Source organism: Cotesia glomerata, linkage group LG7 (genome assembly GCF_020080835.1).
Source record: "Cotesia glomerata isolate CgM1 linkage group LG7, MPM_Cglom_v2.3, whole genome shotgun sequence".
NCBI lineage: Eukaryota > Metazoa > Arthropoda > Insecta > Hymenoptera > Braconidae > Cotesia > Cotesia glomerata.
In genome coordinates this window covers 1,899,084-1,924,874 of record NC_058164.1, presented here as the reverse complement: position 1 = coordinate 1,924,874, position 25,791 = coordinate 1,899,084, and the positions used below count along the sequence as shown (strand labels likewise).

The following is a 25,791-nucleotide window of genomic DNA, read 5'->3' as shown; positions in this document are numbered from 1 at the left end:
AGTAAATTCTATCAAATGCCACCACATATAATGAACATCTTCAAACGAATAATGACGTCGGTACTTCCGTTAGATATTACTATTAAAAGTTCACTCGATAATCGCCGAAATATTAATTACGATGTAATACAAGATACTGAACCAATTATTCGTCAAACTTTGGTAAATTTTTATTCTTATCAAGTGATTAATGTGTGTGACTACTCGTTAACCGATTAATTACGCGATAATTATTGGTTTAATGAAGTGTTTTTTTGTTATAAAATTTTTTGCATCAGTCGACATTTTTTTTTGTTGCAGGATACAAGAACGCATGTCGTGGTGGAGCTTTATGATACTGAAAAATCATACGTAGAGGCGTTGCAAATACTAGTCAATGTAAGTCAATAACTTTTTATTTATTTAATTGATATTTTTCAACTTCCCGTTAAGAAAATTGAAAATTAAAAAAAATCGGGAAGTTATTGGTTTTACTTCGTTTTTCGAAAATCGAGCTTAACATAAAAAACCACGTCGATCGCTGCCGGGCCGATCAAAATTGGTTGATTTGTTCGTGAGTTATCGTTGACAAAAAAAATCGAAAAAAAAATGATTATTTCGAATTACTCCGAAAATTTGTCTGATTAATTTGTGTTTAAAAGTAAATCATAGGATCTATCAAACTTTTGAGCTCGGAGAGCTCAAAATAACACACAAATTATATTATTGAGCTCGAAGATGTTATAAGTGCAATTTTAAGCGCTTAGGTATGGAATTACCGCGAAGTTGGGTAAATATTTACAAGTGGGGTCAACGATTTTAATTTTCATTTTTTTTAACAAAATTTCTATTTAATTTTATTGATATATTTTTTTTTTTTTGAAAAATACATGAATAAATAAATAATTTAAAAAAAAAATTTGATTATCACAATTTTAACAAATTTTCAAAATAATTTATAAATTTTTTAGAAAATTGTAATGTTCAACTTTTTTTTTTTTTAATTGTTCGTTTTTTTATGTACTTTTCAAAAAAAATATATCAAAAAAAGATAAAATAGAAATTTTATCCAAAAACATGAGAGCCAAAATTTTTCCAACTTTCAAAGATGATTTTTTAATTGAAATATTATTTTTTTGCTATTTTTTATATCATCACTATAAATCCGTCGTAAAAAAAAAATTATGATGATCCATCAATTTATCTATTGTTTATGGCTAAAAATAGGTTTCACCGCACTAGTAAATAATTACCGGAAGTTACAGGAATAGCCTTTAGGGTCAATTGTTTTCTTAATTTTTATTAATATTTTTCTGATATTTTCAGAAATATTTGCAAACTCTAAAAAGTTCGGAAAATTCTGGACTTGTAGACTCAGCAACCGTGGATGAAATATTTTATCAGGTAATTTATTTAATTTATTAAATTATTCATTAAAAAATTCTCACAATTTAATAAATAATATTTTTTAAAGGTACCAGCTATTCTTAGTCATCATGAAATTTTTTTACAACAACTTAAAAAAAGATTAGATACTTGGGAAGTTAGTCAAACAATTGGTGACGTTTTTCTTGATGTGGTAAGTATATTTTTTTTTTCATAATTTATTACGAAATTAAAAAAAAAAATAATTTTGTTTTGATTTTTTTTAATAATCTAAAAATTTTTTAATTCTTTTTTTAATAATATTATTACATGTTTTCAGTTTACAAAGCCCGCGGTCTTAGAAACATACACTTTGTTTCTTGACAATTGGAAGGCCGCTAAGAAAGCCATCAAAGCGACTTGTCAATCGAAACCAGCATTTGCAAGATTTCTCGAGACAATGGAGCGCGAACACAAAGGAAAACTCGGGCTGGATCAATTACTAATAAAGCCAGTACAAAAAATTCCTAGATACGAATTACTCATCCAGAGACTATTGAAACACACCGACACATCCCATCCAGATTATGATCTGCTAATTGCCGCTCAGAAGGAGGTACACGAACTTGTTGTCAAGATTAATTGCACCGAACGAGAGTCTCTTGAGTGGGAACAACAACAGACCACCTTGAGGGAAGTTCAGTCATTAGTTGAAGGTCTAGCCGGAATTGTTACCAATGATAGGTATTTTTCTAGTTTTATTATTGATTATCTGATTAATTATTAGATTAATGATAACCCAAATATTATTACTAAATATTCCATATTTACGATAGAATAATTGTTATTAATATTATTATTATAGAGCGTTCATTCGTCATGACTTAGTCACCATAGCTTCCAACCAAGGTACTCGAAAAGAAAGAGCGCTTTTTTTATTTTCTGATCTTTTGGTTATCACTAGTATTAAGCGAAGAAGTGGGACCATAAGAAAGCCATTAACGTACGTAATTTTTTTATTATAATTAATTTAAATTTTTTGGTAGCGTAAAAAAAACTTTTAAGTTTTCTATGAAAATATATTAATTTTTCATTTTTTAAAAGTCTGTTCCAAAAATCAGCTTGATAAAAAAATTTTTTTGTAGAATATTTAAAATATTTTTTTTTATTCAGTTGACTTTCCGTGCAAAAAAATTCTAATCCAAAATGAATTTAAAATTGAAATTCATATTTTGACACAAATATGAATTAGTTTAGAGATCAATCTAAATTTGAAATTGATCTGTAGATAGAAATTAGCATGCCTGTAGAACTTTCGATCCTGCTTCAAAATTTTAATAAAGATTTAAGAATATTTAGGATAAATTTTGTGTATAAAATATTTTTAAGTCTTTATAAAAATTTTTAAGCAAGATCGAAAGTTCTACAGGCATGCTAATTACTATCTACAGATCAATTTTAAATTTAGATTGATCTCAAAACTAATTCATATTTGTGTAAAAATATGAATTTCAATCTTAAATTAATTTTGAATCAAAATTTTTTTTGCACGGGTTTCTGAAGAATAAAAACAAAGTACAAGATATTAATAAAAGTTAGGAAAATAATTATTACTACTGTATTTTAATTAAAAAAAATAAGGACCTATAAAATTTTTTTTTGCAATTCTGCACATTTTGGACGAAAATACGTCGATTCCCGAAAAAAAATTTTCTATACGCATTTATGGGTTTTCACCGGTATTTTTTGCCGGTATACACCCTTATGACATCTAAAACACGATATAATAATCATTAGAAAAAAGTTTATCAAAATTTTTAATTAATTTAAAGCCTGATCTAATTTACTCTCTTACTTAATCTTGACACGCGGGCATGTAACAATGAAAATTCTAAATTTCTAAAAAAATAATAAACTAATCAACTGTTTGGTATAAAAACCTTGTAGGAAATGCGAAAACAATTCGATTGGTATATAATAATCATTAAAAAAAAATTTATCGAGAGTTTTAAAGCCTAAAATCTCCTGAGAACTCCGGGAATATAAATGCGAGGATATAAATTAGAAAATTAAAAAATTTTTTTTTAATTATTAACTAATTAACTGTTTGTTCTTAGAACCTTTTAAGTATTTGTTGCCGGTATACGTCCTTATGGCATCTGAAATGTAATTTATCATGCATTTTTAAAAATTAAAACAAATTTTTGAAATATCTAGAAACAAAAATTTTTTAAATTCACATTAAAAATAATAATTATTTGTATATCAGGAATGTGGACGAGATAGGATCATAATAACAAATTACATTATTATTTCTGTTATTATGATCCTATCTTGTCCACATTCCTGATATACAAATAATTATTGATAATTATGGATGATAATATCAACAACATTAAAGATAATGAGAAAAAAAAATTAAGTGCAAAAAAAATTTTTTAAGATTTTAAAAACTTTTTAAATTCTGAGCGATTTAAAAAAAAAAAATTCATCAAGCTAAATTATCCGAGAGAACTAATAAAAAATAACAATTTAAGATATTTTTGTAGGAAACTAAAAAAAAAAAATTTTATTTTTTTTTTTATAAGTATAAGCCATTAATTTTAAACAGTATATTAATTAATATAAATTTAATTATTTAGAAGCTCATGTCCAAACAGTTTGGTTGGACTTCTTGAAGCTAACAAGTACAAGCTGCTTATGAGAATTTCTCTAGACGACTTAGAAGTAATGAAAGGTAATAAAAAAAAAAAAAAAATAATTATTCATAAATGATTATCAAAAAAAAAAATATCTAACTAATTAAAAATTCCAGCCAAAGACGAAAATTTAAGAAAAATGGCTCGTGAAGTAGACCATTTACGTGAAGACTGCGCAACACTAAGTCAACTGCAAGAACTAACAGCAACTTTACACGGTGCGAAACATCAGTTAGATGACATAATAAAAGAAATGCTATCTCAAACCCAGCGTCAATTAGCGGATCGCAATACAGCGCACTCGCAATTAGCTTGTTTGGAATTCACGCTGAACACTCAGTCGGGAATGGAGAATATTTCGATAATCTTCACCAAGCCAGACAAGCGTGCCAGCTGGGAAGAGAGCTTCAATGAAGCGAAGCAAAAGTTAGCGCTGTCTTCAGATAAGAGGCCGTGTCCAGAATTTGTTGGACCTCTGCCGATTCGCAAGACCCGAGCTGGATTACAGTTCACGTGCGCGGCGCCGACAATTACCAACGGCCAAGGTTCCTCTGACGTTTGGGTATGCAACAGTGATGGATACGTAGGACAGGTGTGTGTACTGAGCTTAAGTCCAGAGCCTCCGCAAGTAACTTCCTGCAATGGTGTCTGCAACGCGAGGATTCTTTGCGTTGCTGGTATTCCGGCAAAATTGCCTGGCTCCAAATCGAGCACTCTCAAGTCAACTAATAATAATAATAATAATAATAATAATAATAATAATAATAATAATAATAATATGGATGACAGTTCATTAACGGGAAGCAAAAGTGGGATAAGTATTTCTATACAAGACACCGATGCGAGCGGAAGAAACATTCAACTAGACAGCAGCTCAAGTTCTGATGACTCAGACTCAGACGAAATAACTCGCGCTATTGAAACCGCCGCGGGATCAATGTACAGCGACTTGTCTAGCATCGATGGTGCTGACGAGGACACTAATCAGCCGACGATGTGGCTGGGTACTGAGGACGGCTGTATACATGTCTACAATTGCAATGACAATATTAGAATAAAGAAGAATAAAATTAAAATTCAGCATGGCAGCAGCGTTCACTCGATCATCTATTTGGACAACAAGGTATTCGTCGCGCTGTCTAACGGAGATATTGTTGTCTACAGCCGGGATCAGAATGGCTGGAACACCTTGGATCCTATGACCGTGTCCGTCGGCACTACTGAGTACCCTGTCACCAAAATGGTCCCTGTGTCGGTGAACAACAAACTCTGGTGTAGCTGTCATAATACTGTTAAAATAATAAATATTGTGACATTGGAAATAGAGCATGCCTTCAATGTCGGGGGTGATAATGCACGTCCGGTGTCTTGTATCGCTTCGTCAGGGTCTCTTGGTGTGTGGATTTCACTTCATAATAGTGCTGTACTTAAATTGTATCATGCTACTTCTTATGAGTGCTTGTCGGATGTCAATATTGCGCCTGCTGTTACCAAAATGCTTGCCAGTAAGTATTAAATCTTTGATTTTTTTTTTGGAATTTTTTATGTTTTTAAGGTACTACCAAAAATACAAGTGTTAAATTTTAAATACAAAGTCTTCTTGGGTTTATGTAGTAGATTTAATTATGTAACGTTGCAGTGAAGAAAAAGTGACAGAGATTATTTTTGAATTTTGAAATTAGCGGGCTGAAAATTTTATTTATTTTTATTACAAATCGATTATAAAGAAAAAATTTTTTTTTTTAATTTGCACCTGTAAATATTTTTAATTTCTAAATCTGAAGTTTTTTTATTATAATTGTTTTATAATAATTTTGTTGTTACAAAAATTCAAAAAATTACAGACACATGTCTGTTAATTTCAGAATCAAATTTTTTTATTAATTATTATTATTACATAAGCTAAATCTCTATTTTTAATTATGCAAAATATTTTTTATTAGCTAAATTTTTATTGAAATTTGATTGGTACTTTTTGTACAATAAAATTGATTCTGTGATTTACCATAAGGGTCAGCGGTAAAGGCAAAAATTTTTTTAAATGGTTTATTATCTTATTATAACGTACTAAGGTAAAAGACGCAGTTATTGACACTTACAATTTTATTTTAATTAAGCAATTGATTAATTAATTAAAAAAAAAAATTAATAAATACTAGTAACCTTGCAATCACTATGTGACTGCCGTGACTTGTTAACTATAAATAAATAACATTTTGCTATATTAAATAATGACTTTTGTTAAATTGTACTGTAATTTTTTAACTATTGACCTTTTTAAAGATATAAGCTCATCCTGATGTTACACTCATCAAGAGCTTTCATTTGAGTACCCACATGAATTTTCATATACTTTTCATATATACATATATATAATATATATATAAATATATGAAAAATTGATGTGGGTACTCAAATGAAAGGTCTCGATGAGTATAAAGTCGGGGTGAGCTTATATTTTAAAAAATTTCAATAGTTCACAAGATACAAGGTCAATTCTTAATTATGTATCTAGTGATAGAGCATTTTCAAATGCAGCCTAAATACTTATCATCATAAATTGACTAATGGTGAGAATGATTTGAAATCATGAAAAGGCACAACTCCAGGTCAAGACTTTTCCAACGATACCAAATTTAATCATAAAAACGCATTTTGTCATATAAATACGCTGGCCATAAAATTTTGCTTATTCTCTTAATAATATAGATAATTTTTTAGTTATAAATTTCAAGATAATTGGTTTTTTGAGAACATTTTATTTTTTTGATTAGAATAAAATTGCAATTGTCAAATAACTAGGCCAGTGGCAATAACTGGATCTTTTACTTTATATTAGTGTGCTACTATCTTAAGGAAGTAGAAGATAACGTAAGCTGAAATTTATTTTAACGAAAATATTAAATCTGTTGCAGGTTGCGATGACATAATAAGACAGCATAAAGCAGCCTGTTTACGAGTTACCGCGCTTCTGGCGTGCAACGATCTCTTATGGATAGGAACTAGTGCCGGTGTGCTTTTGACAGTACCCATTCCACATATCAAAGCATCGACGCAGAGATTACCTCAAGCTCCATCAGTTACCGGTAAATAGTGTTTATTATTTTTATTTCCTTAATTTATGGTATTAAGATTAAATAACTGATAAAAAAAAATTTGAAAATACAAAACAAAATTTTAGGATACTTATTTATTATTCAAATTTTTTTTTGGATTATAAAATAGTTAATTATAGTTAATGTTTCTTTTTAAAATTAGAAATTGAAATTTAAAATAGTTAGTGTTACAAAATATTTGATTTAATAAAAAAATATCAACCTTCGCGTTGCTAAAAAAATATTTAAGTTTCAGTGACAAACATTTCATAGAATGGTTGGTTTAATTTTGTAACAGACTAAGCATGAGAAATATGCCGTTAGATATTTATACTTGTGACCTTACAATGTTAGAAATTTTTTTTTAATTTTCAAAACAATTTGTGTAACACAATTAATTAATACATTTGTACTTTAAATTTCATGGAAAATATCGAATGGAAATTAAAATACATGCTTCTAAATTTTTAAATTAATATATTTGGATTTTTATATTTATTTTATTAATTTTTACTCAATTTTAAATAAAATTTGTAAAACGAATGTGTTTCTTAATTGCGTTGCAAAAATTGTTTGGAAAATTTAAACTAAGGTTTTAAAAAAATTATAAATGAGATATATTGAATATACTATTTATTAAAAAAAAATTTTTATTGTCTATATTATTAAGAGAATAAGAAAAATTTAGTGTCCAGGATAGTCATATGATAAAATCGGTTTTTTTAGTAAAATTTAGTGTCATTGCAAAGATCTTGATTAGAATTTTAATTTTAATTTTAAGCCGCAAGGAGTTTCGACTTCATGGCCAATTAAATAAATAAATAATAATAATAATAATTTGTGCCTTTTCAAGGCTTTACATCATTCTTACCGATACTCAATTTATTATAAGTATTTAGGCTGCATTCGAAAATGCTCTATCTCTAGATCCATAATTAAGAAATGACCTTGATCTTGTGAACTATTGAAATTTTTAAAAATATAAGCTCACCCCGACATTACACTCATCGAGACCTTTCATTTGAGTACCCACATCATTTTTTCATATATATATATATATATATATATATATATATATATATATATATATATATATATATCAAAATGTATGTGGGTACTCAAAAGAAAGCTCTTGATGAGTGTAACATCAGGATGAGCTTAAATCTTTAAAAATGTTAATATTTAAGAAATAACCCTGTATCTTGTGAACTATTGACGTTTTTAAAGATATAAGCTCATCCCGACATAACACTCACCGAGACCTTTCATTTGAGTACCCACATCATTTTTTCATATATTTATATATATATATATGTATGTATACATGAAAAATATATCAAAATGCATGTAGGTACTCAAATGAAAGCTCTTGATGAATGTAACATCGGGATGAGCTTATTTCTTTAAAAATGTCAATATTTAAGAAAGTACATTGCAATTTAACAAAAGTCATTATTTAACAAACCAAAATGTTATTTATTTATAGTTCACAAGTCACGGCAGTCACATAGTGACTGCAAGGTTGCTAGTTTTATATAAAAAATTATAGTTGTTAAATTATCTATTTTTTTTTTATTTATAATTTAATAATTTTTTTTAATTTTCCAAGAAATGCAGTATTAAAATTTTTTCAATGATTAATTTAAAAAAAAGTTCAATTGAAATTTCGTAATTATTAATTTTTTAAATAATATCTTAATTAAACATCTTAAATTATAAAACAAATAAAAATTATCAAAATTAATAAAAAATTTTAATAAATTTCCAGGAATACCACACGGTCATACAGGACACGTGCGTTTTCTTACATGTGTAGAAGCACCGTCACCAACAAAAGTAGACACACACTCTAAAATAAATCGTTATTCATTGAAAATTGGTAAAACACCACAAACTAGCAGCATAATCCGTACAAAGCTGCTGGTTATTTCGGGCGGTGATGGCTACGAAGACTTCCGCGGGCCTCAGGCTTCTGCAGAGCTTCAAGCAGGTCGTGAAGACTCAACGAATCATCTTTTGCTGTGGAAAGTTTGATACCTTCACCAAAAGCAGCTCAATGACGAGCTTTGGAATTTGAATTTAAAAATTTTCATCATCAGTTGACGCGACTGCCGTATCGCTTAACTGGAAAAGTTTAAGCTCGATCGCCGAGTTAAGGATCGAGTAAAGAAGCGCTAACAATTATTTAAATCATTGCACGGCTGTGTATTTTGAGTAAAGCCGAAGAATGTTAACGCATACAGTGTAATCACATAAATAAAATTATAAATTATTGACAGTTTAATTACTGTACTCAAACCCAAATTAGTCAGCTGATTAATCAGCTGCCATGAAAACTACTTGTTTTTTAAATTAACCAGCCTAAATGCTTGCCAATATAGACGAATCTCAAATTTATAAATATTTAAAAATTAATTACAAGCGTAATATATTGTAAAATAATAGTGTATTCAAAAAAATTGGCAGTATTTTAAATAATCAGTTTTATTATTTAAATTATACAAAATAAACACGTATAAATAATTATTATATAGAATCGACGTTACAGTAAATAAAATAATTAAAAAAATTATAAAATACAAAAATGATCTATGTATTGTTTACGTTATTAATTTTATTTATTAATTAATTAATGAAAAATAAAATATATTTATAGTTATAAGATTATTTACCAGTGCATTATTTTTATTTACAACTTTTATTTATTCTTATATTAATTTTAATTATTAATTAATGTATAGAACTATTTTAATAAGTACACATTTATATCACTATAATTTTTTTTACTTCGATACTAAAAATCATTTTCTATTTAATTATTTATTTATTTAATTATACTATTTGTGTTAATTTTTTTAATGACTAGAATTTCACTTATAACATTAATTTTTGAGTATTTTTATAATTATTGAGAGACAAAACAAAATACTAAATTAATTAATTCACCATTTTGATTTTATTTGGATTATCAATAAAAAATAAATCATCTTTAATTTATTTCATTAGAATATGTAAAATATTTTTTCATTAAATAAAGCCATAAATATCACAAGAATAATTAATAAGCATAAAAAAATCATAAGAATTTTTTTCGATATTTTAATGAATTTTATTAAAATTTCTTACTTAGTCTTACTCTCTTTTGTTAAAATTATGATGATTTAATAATCAGTACCTTATATGAGCCAATTTGCCGATAATAAGTCATTAATTAAAATAACTAAAGCGTTTCATATCGCGTGCCTAAAGGTAAAAGGGGGCAAAGGACGAGCTGAGTCAGAAAATACATATGGTTCAAAAATTTATGTATGTATACGATATAACGCGGCTTGTCACAACGATAGCGTGGACAATTCTCAAGGGATCTCAATGAAACTCAATATACTTATTCTATAAACTATTAGAAAGGTCAAGTTCAAATATGAGCGTAATCGGTCAAATAGTTTAGAAATTACAGCATTTAAAAATTCTGAAATTTTGAAAATTTGATACTTTCACTACTTCTCTTTCAAATAACTTTTGAACGCGTCGAGTTATTCGATTCCTGTAGAACGCATCTGAAAGCTGAGAAATTAAGCTTCAATTTATATAATTACATGTTTTTCTAAAGCAGAAAATATCCATCTTATGATCATTTTTAAGAAATTTTACTCTTGCAGTCGTTTTGTTTATACAAAACTGACTGACAAGTACTGAAGTACAATAATTTTTTTTCTTCCTTTATTGAACGTTGTTTACCTATTAAATTTACTGTTGCACTCGTTTTTTTTTTATTTTTGTATACAGCCCTAGTAGTTTTTTTTTATTCATTATGAAATCTACTTCCATTTCGGCTGCCGAATGGGCTTTTTTTTATTGCCAATTGAGTAGTAGACACATTTTACCCTTAAAATTGAAAAAAAAAATTGCAAAGGTAAAAGGGCGTATGTCTTAAATTATACGTCCTTTTACTTCTAAGAATTCGAAATTTTGGTGATCTAAAAGTGAAAGTGCGTAGAATTTTTTTTCGGCCAGTTTACAAAAGAACATATTCGTAATTTAAAAATGTGAAAAAAAAACTTTCTGTGGTAGTAGCGACGTAAAATCTTAAGTATACAATTTTTTAAAGTTAAAAAAAAAATATATTCAAAAAACAATAAAGTACGCGTGATTTAATTAATTACGCAATTTGTACTTTAAATTAATTACTTAATTTTTAAATAATTTGTTTTTGATTGATTTATTTTCTATTTTTTTATATCAAACTTTGTATATGAGGCTGTTATTTTGATATAACTTGTCTTGTGAAACTATTACACTGTTAAAAGGATTTATTTGTACCAAAAAATATTTTTTAATAGTTAACAAATCATTTATTAGAGAAAATGATTTGTTTGTATTTAATAAATCTGATATTCATTTATTAAATATTAATAAATCTTTTTAAATACTAAGAAATATTTATTAAGGACTAAAAAGTGGTCTCTAAGAAATGATTTGTTAATTATTAATAAATATTTTTAACTATAAACAAATCCTTCTATCAATATTTAAAATTTGGTATCAAAACTACATTTTTTTTTATGCACCCTTTTATCTTTAAGTAATACTTTTAAAAGCTGAAAGGGTGTATGTCTTGAGATACGCCCTTTCAGCTTTAGGATACCGACTTTTTTTTTCACAGATTTTTACGTTTCAGACAATTTCAAACCGAATAGCAAAAAAAAAAATTTTTATACGCCCTTTCAGTACAAATCCCTGTTAACCCTTAGCTATACACCCTTTTACCTCTAGGCACGCAATATCATAAATTAGTAAAATGATATTTTTCAACGTTTCCGTTTTGTCTCAGTCCTTATTAATAAATAATTTAATTATAATAACTAGACAGTAGCATCTTGATCATTCGTTTATGACAAATAACTTTGAGTTTCTTTAATTGAAAAAAAAAAAAAAAAAAAAAAATGTAAGTAAAAAAAAATAAACTATTTCAGATAAAGAAATATTGACTTACAGTGGAAGCGTATTTAAGTGCAATAAATCTTGATGTTCTGCAATAATTGAAGTAAGTGGTACTTCAGTAATTGGAGTCGGAGGATCTTCACCACTGTGATCATGATGGTCTGAATGAAAAAAAAAAATGTTAATAATACAAATAATATTTTGCGAAAAGTTTAGTAAGATAATTATCTTAATTACTCATAACATCTAAAAAATATTATTTTTTCAATATAAATAATATTAAATGTTTTACCACTCGAAGAGCTTGAACGACTTCGAGCCGGCCAACAAATTCTGCACAAGTGTTTTAATAGCGAAAATTTATTCTTCGGCATACGCAGCAGTACGTAAAAATATGGATCCAGGGTAAAATGGACACCAAGTAGTACATCGGCTATTTGGAAAAATATTTTAATACTTTTTTTTATTACAGTCGTGGTTTCTTTTAAACTCAAGTAATATTGAGCTACAGGTATTGTAATCTGCAATAAAAATGGATGTGTAATTATTAATTATGATTGTACATAGTTTTATTTTTAATTGTGCATCATAATTCATTTAAATATAAAATTGTTTTTGAATACTTATTATTTAAGCATCCGGTAAAACATAAATTTTTTTTATGCAGTTAAAAATATCAGCACTCAATACAATAATTACGTCAATAAAACGTGACAATAATACATTACTCGTCAATTAAATACTCGAGTTTTTTTAATTAAAATAGAGTTACTGGTACTTTAATCCTTTTATCAATTTCACCGTAGGATATCTTTCAATCCAACTTTTAATAAAGAAATGACATATCGCGACCCAAATTCCAAAAGGGCGTATTACAGCAGTTAGATAGGGTTTTATGCCAAAAGGGCGTATAAAAATTTTTTTTTCGCCATTCAACTTAGAATTGTTCGACACGTAAAGATTTATCAAAAAAAATTTTTTAATGTACTAATGCCAAAAGGGCATATCTCAATACATACGCCCTTTTGGCTTTAGAAAAAGTTTAGCCTAAAGCCAAAAGGGCGTATAAAAAAACTTTCAATTTTGTTCTGAAATATAAAATTTAACTCTAAAAAATAAATCCAGATGGACATGGTTCAAGATTTATATATAACTAGCTCGAGACACCTTGTGCAAGAATATGAGACAAGTCTAAAGCAAGGTGCATTGAAAAACTTTCTGACGCATTTTTTGTACCAGCCCTCGCGGTTTTTGAAATACCGTAAATTTTCGGTATTAATGCGTTTACTGTAAATTTACCGTTATAATTCTGAAATAATACGGTATTTCTGTGGTCATTTTGGCCAGTTTTTTTACTATAGTTATGCAGCATTTCTACCGTACTTTTGCTGCAAAATTCAGAAATAATACTATAAAATTACTGTAAAACTCTAGAACTTTTACCGTAAAAAATCTATGTATTAACTATAATATAACTATAATTTTAAAATAATAAAATCGTATTTCTACGGTAAAAATACCAAAGATATACTATAATTTTGCCGCGTTTATACTGATATAATTAAAGATATAATGCTTTCTACCGTAAGATGGACGGCTGTGTTTATTACTCGGTGAGTGTTATTAGGTGACTGAGTAATTAAGTATGGATAGTGTCTCTGATAGCTCAACTGGTAGAGCTTTCGGCGCGTAACTAAATGATCTGAGTTCGAATCCCGGTCTAGACTAAAAAAAATTATCAATAATAATAACAATCGAGAAATTAGTTTATCAACCTCTTAAAAATTATTCACGATAATTTATAATATTATAAAAAAAAATTTCAAGCTATTGAAAAATAGTAGTAAAGCAGCATATTTTTGGTATTTTGCCGGTAATAGAAAGTAGGGATCTTCTTTTCCGGTTTTTTGCTGCAATAATGCCGCAGATATACAGTAAATATGCGGTATATTTACGGTTTAAATGCTGTAAATATACCGTAAGTTTTCTATTGTATTGCCATAAATATTCTGAATTTATTTCGTAATTTTTTCATAATAATTCGACAAAAAAACTGGCTAAAATAACTGAAGTATTACGGTAAAAATACAGCATTTATATCGTATAAATACCGAATCTTTACGGCATTTCCAAAACCGTGAGGAAGAAACTCACAACAAAGACTTACCCATGACTTGCTCAAGATTTGCTCAAGATCCGTAATTCTCAGAAATCCACTGATTCTATAGTAAATATAGGAGGTGTAGAATGATGCGAACGGTCATTCGAAAACATTTCATCTTGAGCAAATCTTGAGCAACTCTTGCACAAGTATATTTAGCATGCTTCTGGTGTCAGTCTTTCTCAAGACTTGAGCTATAATCTGGCCCAAAGTTCTTGTACAAGGCTTGTTAATTGAATTTGCTACAAGTATCTGGAGCAAGACCCATAGGTAAAAAAAGACACTAACAACTATCGAAATTAAGACCAGATTTGTTCAAGCCTTGAAAAAGATTGCTATATGGGTGGTGCCCTTTACAACTATGTAGCATACAAAGTATCGGTATTTTTCAAATTAAACTAAATAATCTTACGAGCTATTATTTTTTAATATTAATTGATAAAATAATTATTTTACTATTTATATTAATTGTTATAATCACTTGATGATAATTATTAACAATTTTTAACTTTAGTTATAATAAATAGCAACAGGTGAATGAAGACAAGTAGATTGTGATAGTTGAACATAGATGAATAATTATTTTTGAATTTAAAACTTGTAAAGTGGATTTTAGTGTAAAAAAATTAATAATTAATAATTTTTTAGTTTTAGTTCTATTTAAAAATACTGTTACGTGAAAGTTAAATAGGTTAGTATCAAATAGTGAAAAAAATTACTAAACAATAAATAGTATAGTTTAATAATGTAAAGTTAATGTTATAATAATATCTTTACATGATTAAATTGTACTGTTTATTGGTCTGTTATTTTACTGTAATGTCAAACAATGAATTAATTATTTTATAAAAACTATAAATTATAGTCAAATAAATTTCAGAACCTCAAGTAAACCATGAATGATTGCCATCACCATTGCACCTTGATAAACTTTTTTCATTTCAGCTGGTGTTTCTATTTTCTTTATCAATTAAAATTATAAACAGAATTTGTATTAAAATTTTAATATTAATCTTTAAAAATACTGATTTGTAATTTAATAGAAATAGCTTCGCCTCGGTTGACTATAACATGTGATCTGAGACATTTCTAACTTTCCCATCCTAGGGCTGAATACTATTTTTTTGTCCTCTGGGCGAAAAGCGGCAACTTCGTTGAGCGCAGCGGGCCGAAAGTTGCCGCTTTTCGCCCAGAGGGCAAAAAAATTAGTCACATATCTATATATATATATATATATATATATATATATATATATATATATATATATATATATATATAGGGAAAGTGGGTTTCGTAGACCGTCAATCACGCAAAAACTACTGAACATATTGACATGGGACTAGGACCATTCGACGCGGAATGAATTGTAGATGGTTATAGGCTACTTATTTTTTGAATTCCATCAATCGTTCACCATTTTATTTCTATTTAACTTAGATAAACATTTTTCCCGCCCATAAAAACAAAAGACGAGCATTTTTCTTCAATTCATTTGTTTTTTTATCGGAAGGGTATTACGTTTTTTTTTTTTTTGAGAATTTAGTTCCATCTACCATCGCGTGGGCGGATGCGTGGGTGGAAAATTTCACTAATTATTTCATTTAGGCATGAAGGGTATTGAGATTTAATAACATTTACTAAAAATTTCCTTACAGCAAACGTCTCTTTAGCAGCGGGAAAAAAGTAATTGCTAGGTTTCCAAAACTTAACATTACATGCAGTAATTCGGTCAACGGATTAAGAATTTTATATACATATTATTTTTGCTGATTACATAACTTATAAATTGTTCTTATTGCGGGATCGCGGGAATGTATCTGATTAAAATGAATGCATTTTCCAAACACTGGGTATGTGAAAAATAAATTTGGCTACTTATTTAAATAGAATTCGTAAAAAACATGCTAAATTTATTTTCTATAAAATATTGATGTCACTGAGAAAATTTTAAATAACAAAAAAATTCTTTGCAATTGAAGCTAGACAGATTTCAACTTTACTTATGAGACTTGCAGTGACTTTAACTAAAATTTCAATACTCATTTGGAATCTGTACAAATCAAAACAATACTCTAATTAAATTTCAAGTCTAGATCTAAAAATGCAATTTTATAAAGCGCCCAGCGAAGCGGGCGGGTAACAGCTAGTAACTTATAATTCAAAGCAATCGGAAAAAAAATTATGCGCCCTTTTGGCTTTAGGTCACTAAATTTTCAATGTCCTAAAGCTAAAAGGGCGTATAATTTCAGACATACGCCCTTTTGGCTTTGGAAATTTTTTTTCTATATTTAGGCTTAGAAAGTGTTAATAAAGTGATTAGTAAAAAAAAAAAAAAATTTATACGCCTTTTTGGCACTGCAAAGCCAAAAGGGCGTATAAATTGGTATACGCCCTTTTGGCATTTGGGTCGCGATATTTTTTCTAAAACTTAATTGATTGAACTTTAAATTGATTAATAGTCCATATAACAGATTTTTTTTTTTTTTTTTAATTACCATGTGAGGCATCCAGCAAATTACAAATGATGTAGAAAGAACAGTCATCAATCTAGCAAATGCTCTTTCTTCACAAGTAGAACCAACTTCTCCCAGCGAAAAAGTTTTTGAAGGTGAAAATGCTTTATTGTGGGAGGCTGCACGTGAACATCTTCTTAATAGTTTATTTTTCTGGCGAAACTTACCTAATACTTTAGTCACCGCTAAATTAAACCAAACAATAGAGAAGCATAGACAAGTTCCTAATAAAAAAATGTAATTAATTAATTCATTACAATAATGAAGTACTAAATATCAATACTACACTAAGCAAAAAAATTTCTTTTAAAAAATGTGGACATTCTTGCGATAATAGATTAATTTTTTGGAAATTTTAGACAATTTTAATTCTTAGCTGAAGAAATAATAAATTTTCTCACTATAACTTTCTTGTTGAAAAAAAGTTTTCTAGATTCTCGTTAAAAAATATTCATTGAAAAAAATTCACTATCATGAGATTTGAATTTTTTTCAATAATCTCAATTTTTCAGTATATATCTATGGATATAAAATTTGCATAGAGTGAATTTTTTTAATTTTTTTCAATGAATAAAATTTTATTCAATAACTTAAAGTTTGGTCACAGGAATTCAGGAAAATAATTTCAAACTATGTACTGATTCTAGTTGAACGTTTCGTTCTTTTATTAGGACTTCCTCAGAAACTAAATCATACTATTTTACAGTTTAAAATATATTATTGTTGAAACATAAAGCATTAGTATGCATTTTATAAAAAATTTTTTCAACAATTAGCAACTTAAATCTCTACCAATTACCACAGAATATATTTTAAACTGTGAACTAGTATGATTAAGTTGCTGAGGAAGTCCTAATAAAAGAACGAAACGTTCAACTAGAATCAATACATAGTTTTAAATTATTGTCCTGAATTCCTGTAACCAAATTTTAAGTTATTTATATTTTCTGGGCGTGATTAAGATTTTAAGATTTTATTCCATTTTTAAACATGGATTCGGAAAAAAAACAATTTTAGATAAAAAACTGTTTTTTTTCCCAAAATTGTTAAAAATTAATTTCTTCTCATAAAAATGTTTTTTTTTTTTTTTAAAAGAAATTTTTTTTTCTATCAGTATAATAGTTAAAAATAATATACATCATCTAATAATAATAATTATATAATGAATATTTTACCAAAAGAAAAAGATAGATACGCATAGGCAATATCTATTGGCATTTTGGCCTCACGATAACGAACACACTGCCCATTATCATAATATAATCCAAATCCAAATAGTGGTAAACTTGTCACTGTTAAGGCAGCTATCCAAAATATTATCATAAAATGTACAATCCTTGGATAAGTCACGTGCTGAAATAATAATTTTAGTTTTTATTTTTTATTTTGAAATTATTATAAAAGTTTCTATGTTAAAAAAAAATTAATAAAATTTTAATTATTAAGCCATTTTTAAAGCAAAAATTTCTAACATTTTATTTCTAAATTTAAATAATATTTTCAACAGTGTAATTATCTACATTAAAAATAATATTTATCACAGTTGCTGACTCATTTATAGGATGCATATGATTTCTTCTTAAAGACATAAAACTAGTATTTACATTGGCAAGTTATCAATGAACAATAATTTACATTATTATTACAATATGTATTTTTACATAAAAAAAAAAAAATAACTTTTTATTGCAGTACAAAATTTTTAGAAAAAAACTATTAAATAAAAATTATTTTTTCAACTTTATATTAAAAGAAAAAATATAATAATTTTTGCTATCAATCTGCAAGAAAATATTGACAGTCTATTTATAATAAATGTAAATAAGATGTAAACAATTATTCAAATAGGTCAATAATTAATGGCCAACCGTTCATTATAAAAAATAGATAATGATAACCCACTTAATGAGACTAAGCAAAATATCCGATATTTAATCTAATAATAATAATAATAAAAAAAAAATAAAAACTAAGTTTATTCTGAGGAGTTCCATTGCTTCTAAATCAATAAAACAATACATGTATTTTAAATTGTTTTACACTTTAATGACCCACGAACTCTACTGATAATTAGTAAACACATTAACTGATATCAGTAAAGTATTTTTAAAAAATAATAATAATGAAAATAAATAAAAATCACGTAGTTCACGAAGTTAATTATAAATTTTGTAACTTAAAATATAAATTAAAAATTATTTAATTCACCTTCTGATAAACAAACGGACGCGCCAAAGCTAGCCATCTCTCAACAGCCATAACAATCGCAACCCCGCCGCTAAAAAGCCCGAAAGTACGCCAAAGTATTCTTAATGCGCAAAAATATTGTTGGGTTGCAATTGAAGGTGCGTAAGTCGCTACGTACATTTGAACCAATTGGCCCAGAAGAGCGATCAGATCATTAAAGGCCAGGCATCGCAGCATCAACAAATGCTTATGATTTCTCCTCTAGAAAAAATAAAAAAATATAAATATTAATTTATGATGGCTTAATGATAATGCAATTAATGGAAATTAAATTAGTTGACATCTGAAAATTTTTATGATTTTCTTATTGAAAAAAATTATTAAAAACAACTTCCCGATTTTTGAAAATTTTCAATTTTCTTAGCGGGAAGTTAAAAAATTAATTAAAAATAAAAAAAAAACAAAATTAGTTACAGCAGAAAAAACTATCACATACAGGGGTTTAGTTTTGTATAATAAAACTCCCGTGGAAATAAGAGAAGAAACTAAAATTAAAATTTTTAAATTATTATTGAAAATATAGAGTAGAAGTACCGGTTTTGGCCATCTTAAGGCCATTTTTGGCCACTTAATATTTTAGTTAATTTGTAAAAAATTTAACTATTCAAGTAGAATTTTTATAGAATTTATGAATTAGTACATTTAAACGAATTAAATCCATAAACTCTTGCGCTTATAGAAATATTTATACAATAATTTGAAAATAAAGTGGCCAAAAAAGGCACACTGGCCGCAAACGGTACTTCTACCCTACATCAAAGAAAATGTAGAATACTTCGAGAAATTAAATGATAAAATGTAAATAAATTGTAGATAGTATGTGAAGTGCAAATGACGAAACAAAAATATGTTTTAATTAAGGGTGTGCGAATAATTCGAACTTACGAATTATTCGTTCCGAATCGAATATTAATATTCGATTCGAAATTCGAATCGAATAATTCGAATTTTCGAATTATTTGAACAGTTTCGAATAATTCGAAAATTTTCGAATAATTCCCGAATAGTTCGAACAATTCGCGAATCATCGAAATATTACTGGATCTTCTATTATTTCCAATTTGAATTTCATTACATCGTGTATAAAAATATTATGTTTACAAATTTATTTCTTTACTAGCTGTTACCCGCCCGCTCCACTGGGCACTTAATAGAATTGTATTTTTAGATCTAGACATGAAATTTGATTGGAGTATTGTTTTGACTTACACAGATTTCAAATTCCATCGGATTGGCCTGTACCTTTTAACCATGTAATTATTCTAGCTAATATTCATTGTAACGTTTAATGTGCAATCACTGTAATATTCCCGTGGCTTTCTTCCGAAAATGAATAGTAATTGACACGAAGAAAAAAATTCAAAATGAGCATTGAAAATTTCAGTTAAAGTAATTGCAGGTCTCACAAGTAAAGTTGAAATCTGCCTAGCTTAAAGTGCGACAAATTTTTCGTTAATACAAATTTTTTCCGTAACATCTATTTTATATAGAAAACTGTAAAATCGAGCGCGCTTTTGTCAACATGTTTATTATCGACCATTGAATTTATAAAAATTTTTTACAAATTGTATTTCTTAATTATTGACATTTTTTAAGATATAAGCTCATCCTGAAGTTAAGCTAATCGGAACCGTTCATTTGAGTACGCACACGATTTTTTTCATATATTTTATATATATGATATTTTTTATATTTGTGAAATATATAAAATATATATAAAATTTGTGTGGGTATGTCGTGTGGGATGTCACGGAAAAAATTTGTATTAACGGAAAATTCTTCGCACTTTAAGCTAGGCAGATTTCAACTTCACTTATGAAACCTGCAATTACTTTAACTACAACTTTCAATGCTCATTTCAAATTTTTTTTTCGTGTCAATTACTATTCATTTTCGGAAGAAAGCCACGGGAATGTTACAGTGATTGTACATTAAACGTTACAACCCTGGTTAGAAATACTGATTGAAAAGAATTGAAAAGCGGTCATTCCATGAAAACTGTATATTTATATATACAAACAAAAGAATTGAAATTATTGAAAAGAATTCGAATTTAATCATTTTTAATTCTTTTCAATCAATATTTTTAAACAGGGAATGAATATTAGCTAGAATAATTACATGGTTAAAAGGTACAGGCCAATCCGATGGGATTTAAAATCTGTACAAGTCAAAACAATACTTCAATTAAATTTCATGTCTAGATCTAAAAATAAAATTCTATAAAGTGCCTAGTGAAGCGGGCGGATAGCAGCTAGTAAATAAATAAATTTATAAATATATTTTTATACACGATGTAATCGAATTCAAATTGGAAACAAGAGAAGATCCAGTGATATTTCGATGATTCGCGAATTGTTCGAAATATTCGGGAATTATTCGAAAATTTTCGAATTATTCGAAACTTTTCGAATTATTCGTCGAATTTCGAATAATTCGAAAATTCAAATTATTCGATTCGAACAATATTTCCACACCCCTAGTTTTAATAAATTGTATAGAACTAATTGTAAAACAAAAATAGCTACTTAGCTAAATAAATATATTATCATTATTATTATTATTAATTAAAAGGAAATACTTGACACGTAGAAAATTTGAAAAATTCTAAATGCAATTTTTAAAAACTATTTTTTTACTTATAATTTTATGAAAATAAAGTTAGCCGACATTTAAAAATTTTTAGATTTTTTTTATTTAAAAAATTATCTCATAATAATAAAAAAAAATTTCATATGTAAAAATATTGAAAAACTATAAGTGTAATTTTTAAAAAATATCTTTTAGTTATAATTTAATAAATGAAAGACAATCAAAAAATTCAAAACGTCGACTAACTTTAGTATTATTATAATCTTTATTGATTCATAAATAAAAAATTGTTAAATTTCTTCTAATTTTAGTATCATCTGCAATTAACAGACTTCGGTCAATTTTTTTAATTTTTCTATAAGCTAAATTATTATAAAAAAATTTTAATAAAAAAATTCTATGTCTAGATTGTAAAAAATACCAAGTGAAATTTTTTTTTTATAATGAATTTGTAATAAAAGTTTAAAAAATTTTCAGATGCCTGCTGATTTCAGTATCATGATTTATGAGGGCAATAACTATAAATAAATTATATAAAAACTATAAAAAATTTTTATTTAAAGTTTCTAATGTATCTCTACCTTATCTTTATAAAAAAGTATAATCAAAGCTGAAATATTGCCGACTATCCCAAATATAAACACTAGCGTCAGAATAATTTGCTGAACAGCAGTAAGTTTTTTCGGAGTTGTTACATCGGTAAAAGTTATCATTGTTGTTAAATTTGAATCCAATGTCAATAATGAGTTGTTCCATGACTCTAGTGTAGTTGTCATTGCTATTAATTGAATTTAAAATAAATTTTAAAAAACACTGTTCACATTAATTAAAATGACAAACACTTGAATAAAAATTTTTTCCAGAAAAAAACATCAGAAATAAAATCCGCGCACTTTTAAATTTACAAAAAACACTAAACTCCTTTTTAAGCGATTCACTTGTTTACTTTGTAATTTAACAACAAGCGCTTCAAGTTTAAAATTTTCAATTAAAATTTAATGTTTCACAGATAAAAAATTTTTTATTTTTACGATCATCGCTCCCGGCGAAATCATCAATAAAAAATAAAAGAGACTAGAGCTGATTAGTTTTTACTGAGAATTATTGCCGGCCGATATAAAAAGTATGTAATTAATCATTTAAAAGAAACTTCAAAAAATCAGAATTAACGTCACTACGATAAGTTAAATTTCGTAAAAACGTTATCTCATGATTTCTTGAATACGGTTGGCGCGTAACTGATGTCGAGCGTTAACACCGCGGTCGTTTTATTATATTTCGATTTTATGTTATACATCACGCGAAATATTGCAAATTAATCTGCGCAATTGTTTCTACGCATATCTTACATCCCTTGGATACATACAAATAAAATAATAATGATAATAAGTTATTATAAATGATAAGTATGTGTTTAAATTTTAATGAAAAGAATAAAAATAGTTCCTGTTGGATATTGGATCTATTAAATAATGCACAACACGTAAGACGCCGCTGCATTGATTTATCATGCATGCATCAATGCAAGTTTGTTACCTGACTACATATGCACCTGATTGCCGATCATTGATGGCCATATCATTTCATTTTATATAAATTTATAATACATGTGTGTATATGTGTGAATATTCGATGTAAGGAAACAAAGAAGTGAAGTATAGTTCAAGGTGGGTTGTATGATAAATTTGACGATCAAAATATTCAGTGATTAAAATTTTAATTTATTTTGTTTACAGAGGATTAATTGCAAAAAAATTAGTGGTATTTATATTACTGAATAATTTAAGCAATTTAATGTTGTTATATTTTTTATAAAGAAAAAAAGGTGAATTTTATATGATCATAATTCAAATAAATTTCACGGAAATCAGATAATTATTGATCTTAAAAATTTTAAATGCTAATTTAAGGTGATGTTGGAAATTTTTTTCCGTTATGAGAAAGATAATAATAATAGTAATATGGAAATTATTCATTTTCACGGTCATCTAGTTTTTTGATGATAAAAAGTAGTTTTTAAAATTTTGATTTCTTCCTAGAAAATTATGCGCAAAAAATAATAATTGTTATAAATTATTGATAAAATTTTGTGATTAGTTTTTAACTTTATTTGTCTTTTTTTGTGATAAAAGTAAACATTTTTAGATGTTTTGTACGATATAATAAAAAAAAAAAATCACTATCAAAAATAAAAACTTTTAGACAATTTATTGAGATTTTGAAGAATAAAAATTTTTTTTTCTTCTTTCATTTTTTGATTAATTTTGTACACAGAAAAAAAAATGTTCTTGAATCAAGTATATAATTTTGAAAAACTTAATTTTCTTGACTTGAGTAGAAAAATTCTTAAACTAAATAAATTTTTCTTGATTTAAGGAAATTTTACTTGATTTAAGACAATTTCTCTCTTCAAAACTATTTTCTTAGTTCAAGAATTTTTCTCTCGAATCAAGTTAATTTTTTTTTCAGTGTATTAATTTTTAATTGAAGTATATATATCGTAAGATCTATCATTATAAGCATCGATAGTTTGAAAACGATGCTTAAAATTCTCGTTCGCTGGATATATTTATTTAGTAGCAATACTATAGAACAAAATAGCGATAGTAAGGGTTTTAATTGAATATTAAAATTTTTAATCAAAATAATATAATTTATTTGATGCCGTAAAATGGACGGCGAAGTATCGTATTAATTTTTAATTGTTCCAATTTTTTTAATTTAATTATTAATTGCAATTTGTTTTTAGTATCTAGTTAAATTTAATACTAATTTTTCTACTTAAATATTAAACTTAAATTTTTCTAATTTCTAATTTAAAGAGTTATATTATTTTAGTTAGCAAAAATACGATAAGTACTTAAATAAATAAGTAAATAAATTCTATTACGATTATTTAGAGATCATTATGATTGTAGATTAGATATACAATATACAATAGGATTTGATTATTCATTTATTTAGTACACATAGTCTAGAAATCAAAATTGTTTTACTTCAGCTTTTCGTTAGAAAACATTCAGTTTTAAAAAACAAGAAGCTATAACTTTTTTTTTAAGTAACTTCAAAATTTATTTAAAATTTTTTACAATTTTACTTGAAGAATAATTAGAAATTAGAAGGTAAAAAAGAGTAACTTTGTTTCTTTGCAGAGATTTAAACGATTAAATCAACACGGTGATTTTATGAATAATAAATTATTCAAGTTATTTAACAATAATAATAATAATAAAGTATAAATAAATAAATATTATTCTACAAATCTAAATGTAGAATAGAATATTGAATGAGGCATTGTTAGTAGGCCATTGAATCGTAATTAAAAATGTCAGTAATCGTCTGTATGCATGTCTACATCTACTAAATGATTATTGTAATTATTAAAAAAATTTTTTAAATAAACTTTGAATATTTTATCATAAAAATACAATAGAGATTTATGAATATAATAAGATCGAGGAAATGAATTAAAATAATGTGATAAGTCAAGATCACACTTGCATAATGATTATATTTTTAGTGTGTTTATAATTATAATTTTAATAAATTCTATACAAAAACAGAACGAATTGTCTAAAAATAATTTGGAATAAATTTTAAAAGATATAATTAAAAATTTATTGTTAAATAAGCTAATTAAAATTAGCTGTTACTTGACAGTTTTTTAATTTTCTTTAACAAATTTGCTCCAAAAAATTATTTTTAAAAAATTGCATTTTTAATTTATTAAAATTTCTACGTCAATTTTTTTTATAATTTATTTGTTAAAAAAATTCTTAAAGTTATCAAATAACTGCTAAATTAATTTTCATATTAAATTTAGTTGTCACTTTTTTTGAGAATTTTTTAAATTTTCTTTAATAAATAAATTATGGCAAAAAAAAATTATTTTAAAAAATGGAGTAGAAATTTTAATAAATTAAAAATACAATTATTTAAAAATAATTTTTTAGAACAAATTTTTTTGTTAAAAAAAATTAAAAAATTGTTAAGTGACATCTAAATTTAATATCATAATTTTCATATATTGTCGTTTAAATATTATTATTGAAAATTAGTTTTGTAGTGACGATCGCGTTGTCCCTACTAAATTTTCAACGTCGACGAATCTAACTTTAAATATATATGCCTATTCCCAAAATAACTGTATGGATTTGGCTTTCAACTCATGCTTCTTTACCTCACTTGTTCACATTTAG

At 26.4% G+C, this 25,791-nt stretch overlaps 2 protein-coding genes across 12 annotated transcripts in view; one reads left to right on the top strand and one right to left on the bottom strand.

Annotated features, from left to right (window-relative positions):
* The window catches only part of LOC123268479 (rho guanine nucleotide exchange factor 17), a 42,314-nt gene extending 32,928 nt beyond the window's left edge, over positions 1-9,386 (top strand). For 7 of the 9 annotated variants that reach the window (XM_044733570.1, XM_044733569.1, XM_044733567.1 and 4 more), the window contains 9 exons: positions 301-378; positions 1,306-1,383; positions 1,454-1,558; positions 1,685-2,088; positions 2,210-2,347; positions 3,987-4,081; positions 4,160-5,548; positions 6,953-7,129; positions 8,907-9,386. In XM_044733570.1, coding sequence (XP_044589505.1) covers positions 301-378; positions 1,306-1,383; positions 1,454-1,558; positions 1,685-2,088; positions 2,210-2,347; positions 3,987-4,081; positions 4,160-5,548; positions 6,953-7,129; positions 8,907-9,172 — 2,730 coding nt within the window. In that variant the 3' untranslated portion in view covers positions 9,173-9,386. The remainder of the gene's footprint in view (positions 1-300; positions 379-1,305; positions 1,384-1,453; positions 1,559-1,684; positions 2,089-2,209; positions 2,348-3,986; positions 4,082-4,159; positions 5,549-6,952; positions 7,130-8,906) is intronic. The other 2 variants (XM_044733575.1, XM_044733573.1) reach the window with 2 other exon arrangements.
* Positions 9,387-10,252: 866 nt separating this feature from the next.
* On the bottom strand, positions 10,253-23,207 carry LOC123268515 (prostaglandin E2 receptor EP2 subtype). 3 transcript variants are annotated; one of them, XR_006510243.1, is made up of 8 exons: positions 22,174-23,197; positions 18,962-19,201; positions 17,929-18,106; positions 16,736-16,977; positions 12,372-12,600; positions 12,132-12,240; positions 11,924-12,050; positions 10,253-10,375 (listed from the first exon to the last, which is right to left on the bottom strand). XR_006510243.1 is itself a non-coding variant. In XM_044733665.1 (7 exons), the coding sequence occupies exons 1-7, from the start codon at positions 22,366-22,368 to the stop codon at positions 12,020-12,022; spliced, it is 1,224 nt and encodes a 407-aa protein (XP_044589600.1). In that variant the 5' UTR covers positions 22,369-23,198; the 3' UTR covers positions 11,661-12,019. The 3 variants fall into 3 exon arrangements, 2 of the variants coding, with proteins under 2 accessions (XP_044589600.1, XP_044589602.1); XM_044733665.1 differs by lacking the exon at positions 10,253-10,375 and having other exon boundaries at positions 11,661-12,050; positions 22,174-23,198; XM_044733667.1 differs by lacking the exons at positions 10,253-10,375; positions 11,924-12,050 and having other exon boundaries at positions 12,152-12,240; positions 12,317-12,600; positions 22,174-23,207.
* Between the last annotated feature and the right edge of the window lie 2,584 nt (positions 23,208-25,791).

Coding starts and splice junctions, on each gene's coding strand:
- LOC123268515 (XM_044733665.1), bottom strand. CDS start 22,368: ATGACAACTACACTAGAGTCATGGAACAACTCATTATTGACATTGGAT. Junction 16,978..17,928: donor GTATCTATCTTTTTCTTTTG/GTAAAATATTCA, acceptor TTTTTTTATTAG/GAACTTGTCTATGCTTCTCT. Junction 12,241..12,371: donor TCGTTCAAGCTCTTCGAGTG/GTAAAACATTTA, acceptor TTTTTCATTCAG/ACCATCATGATCACAGTGGT.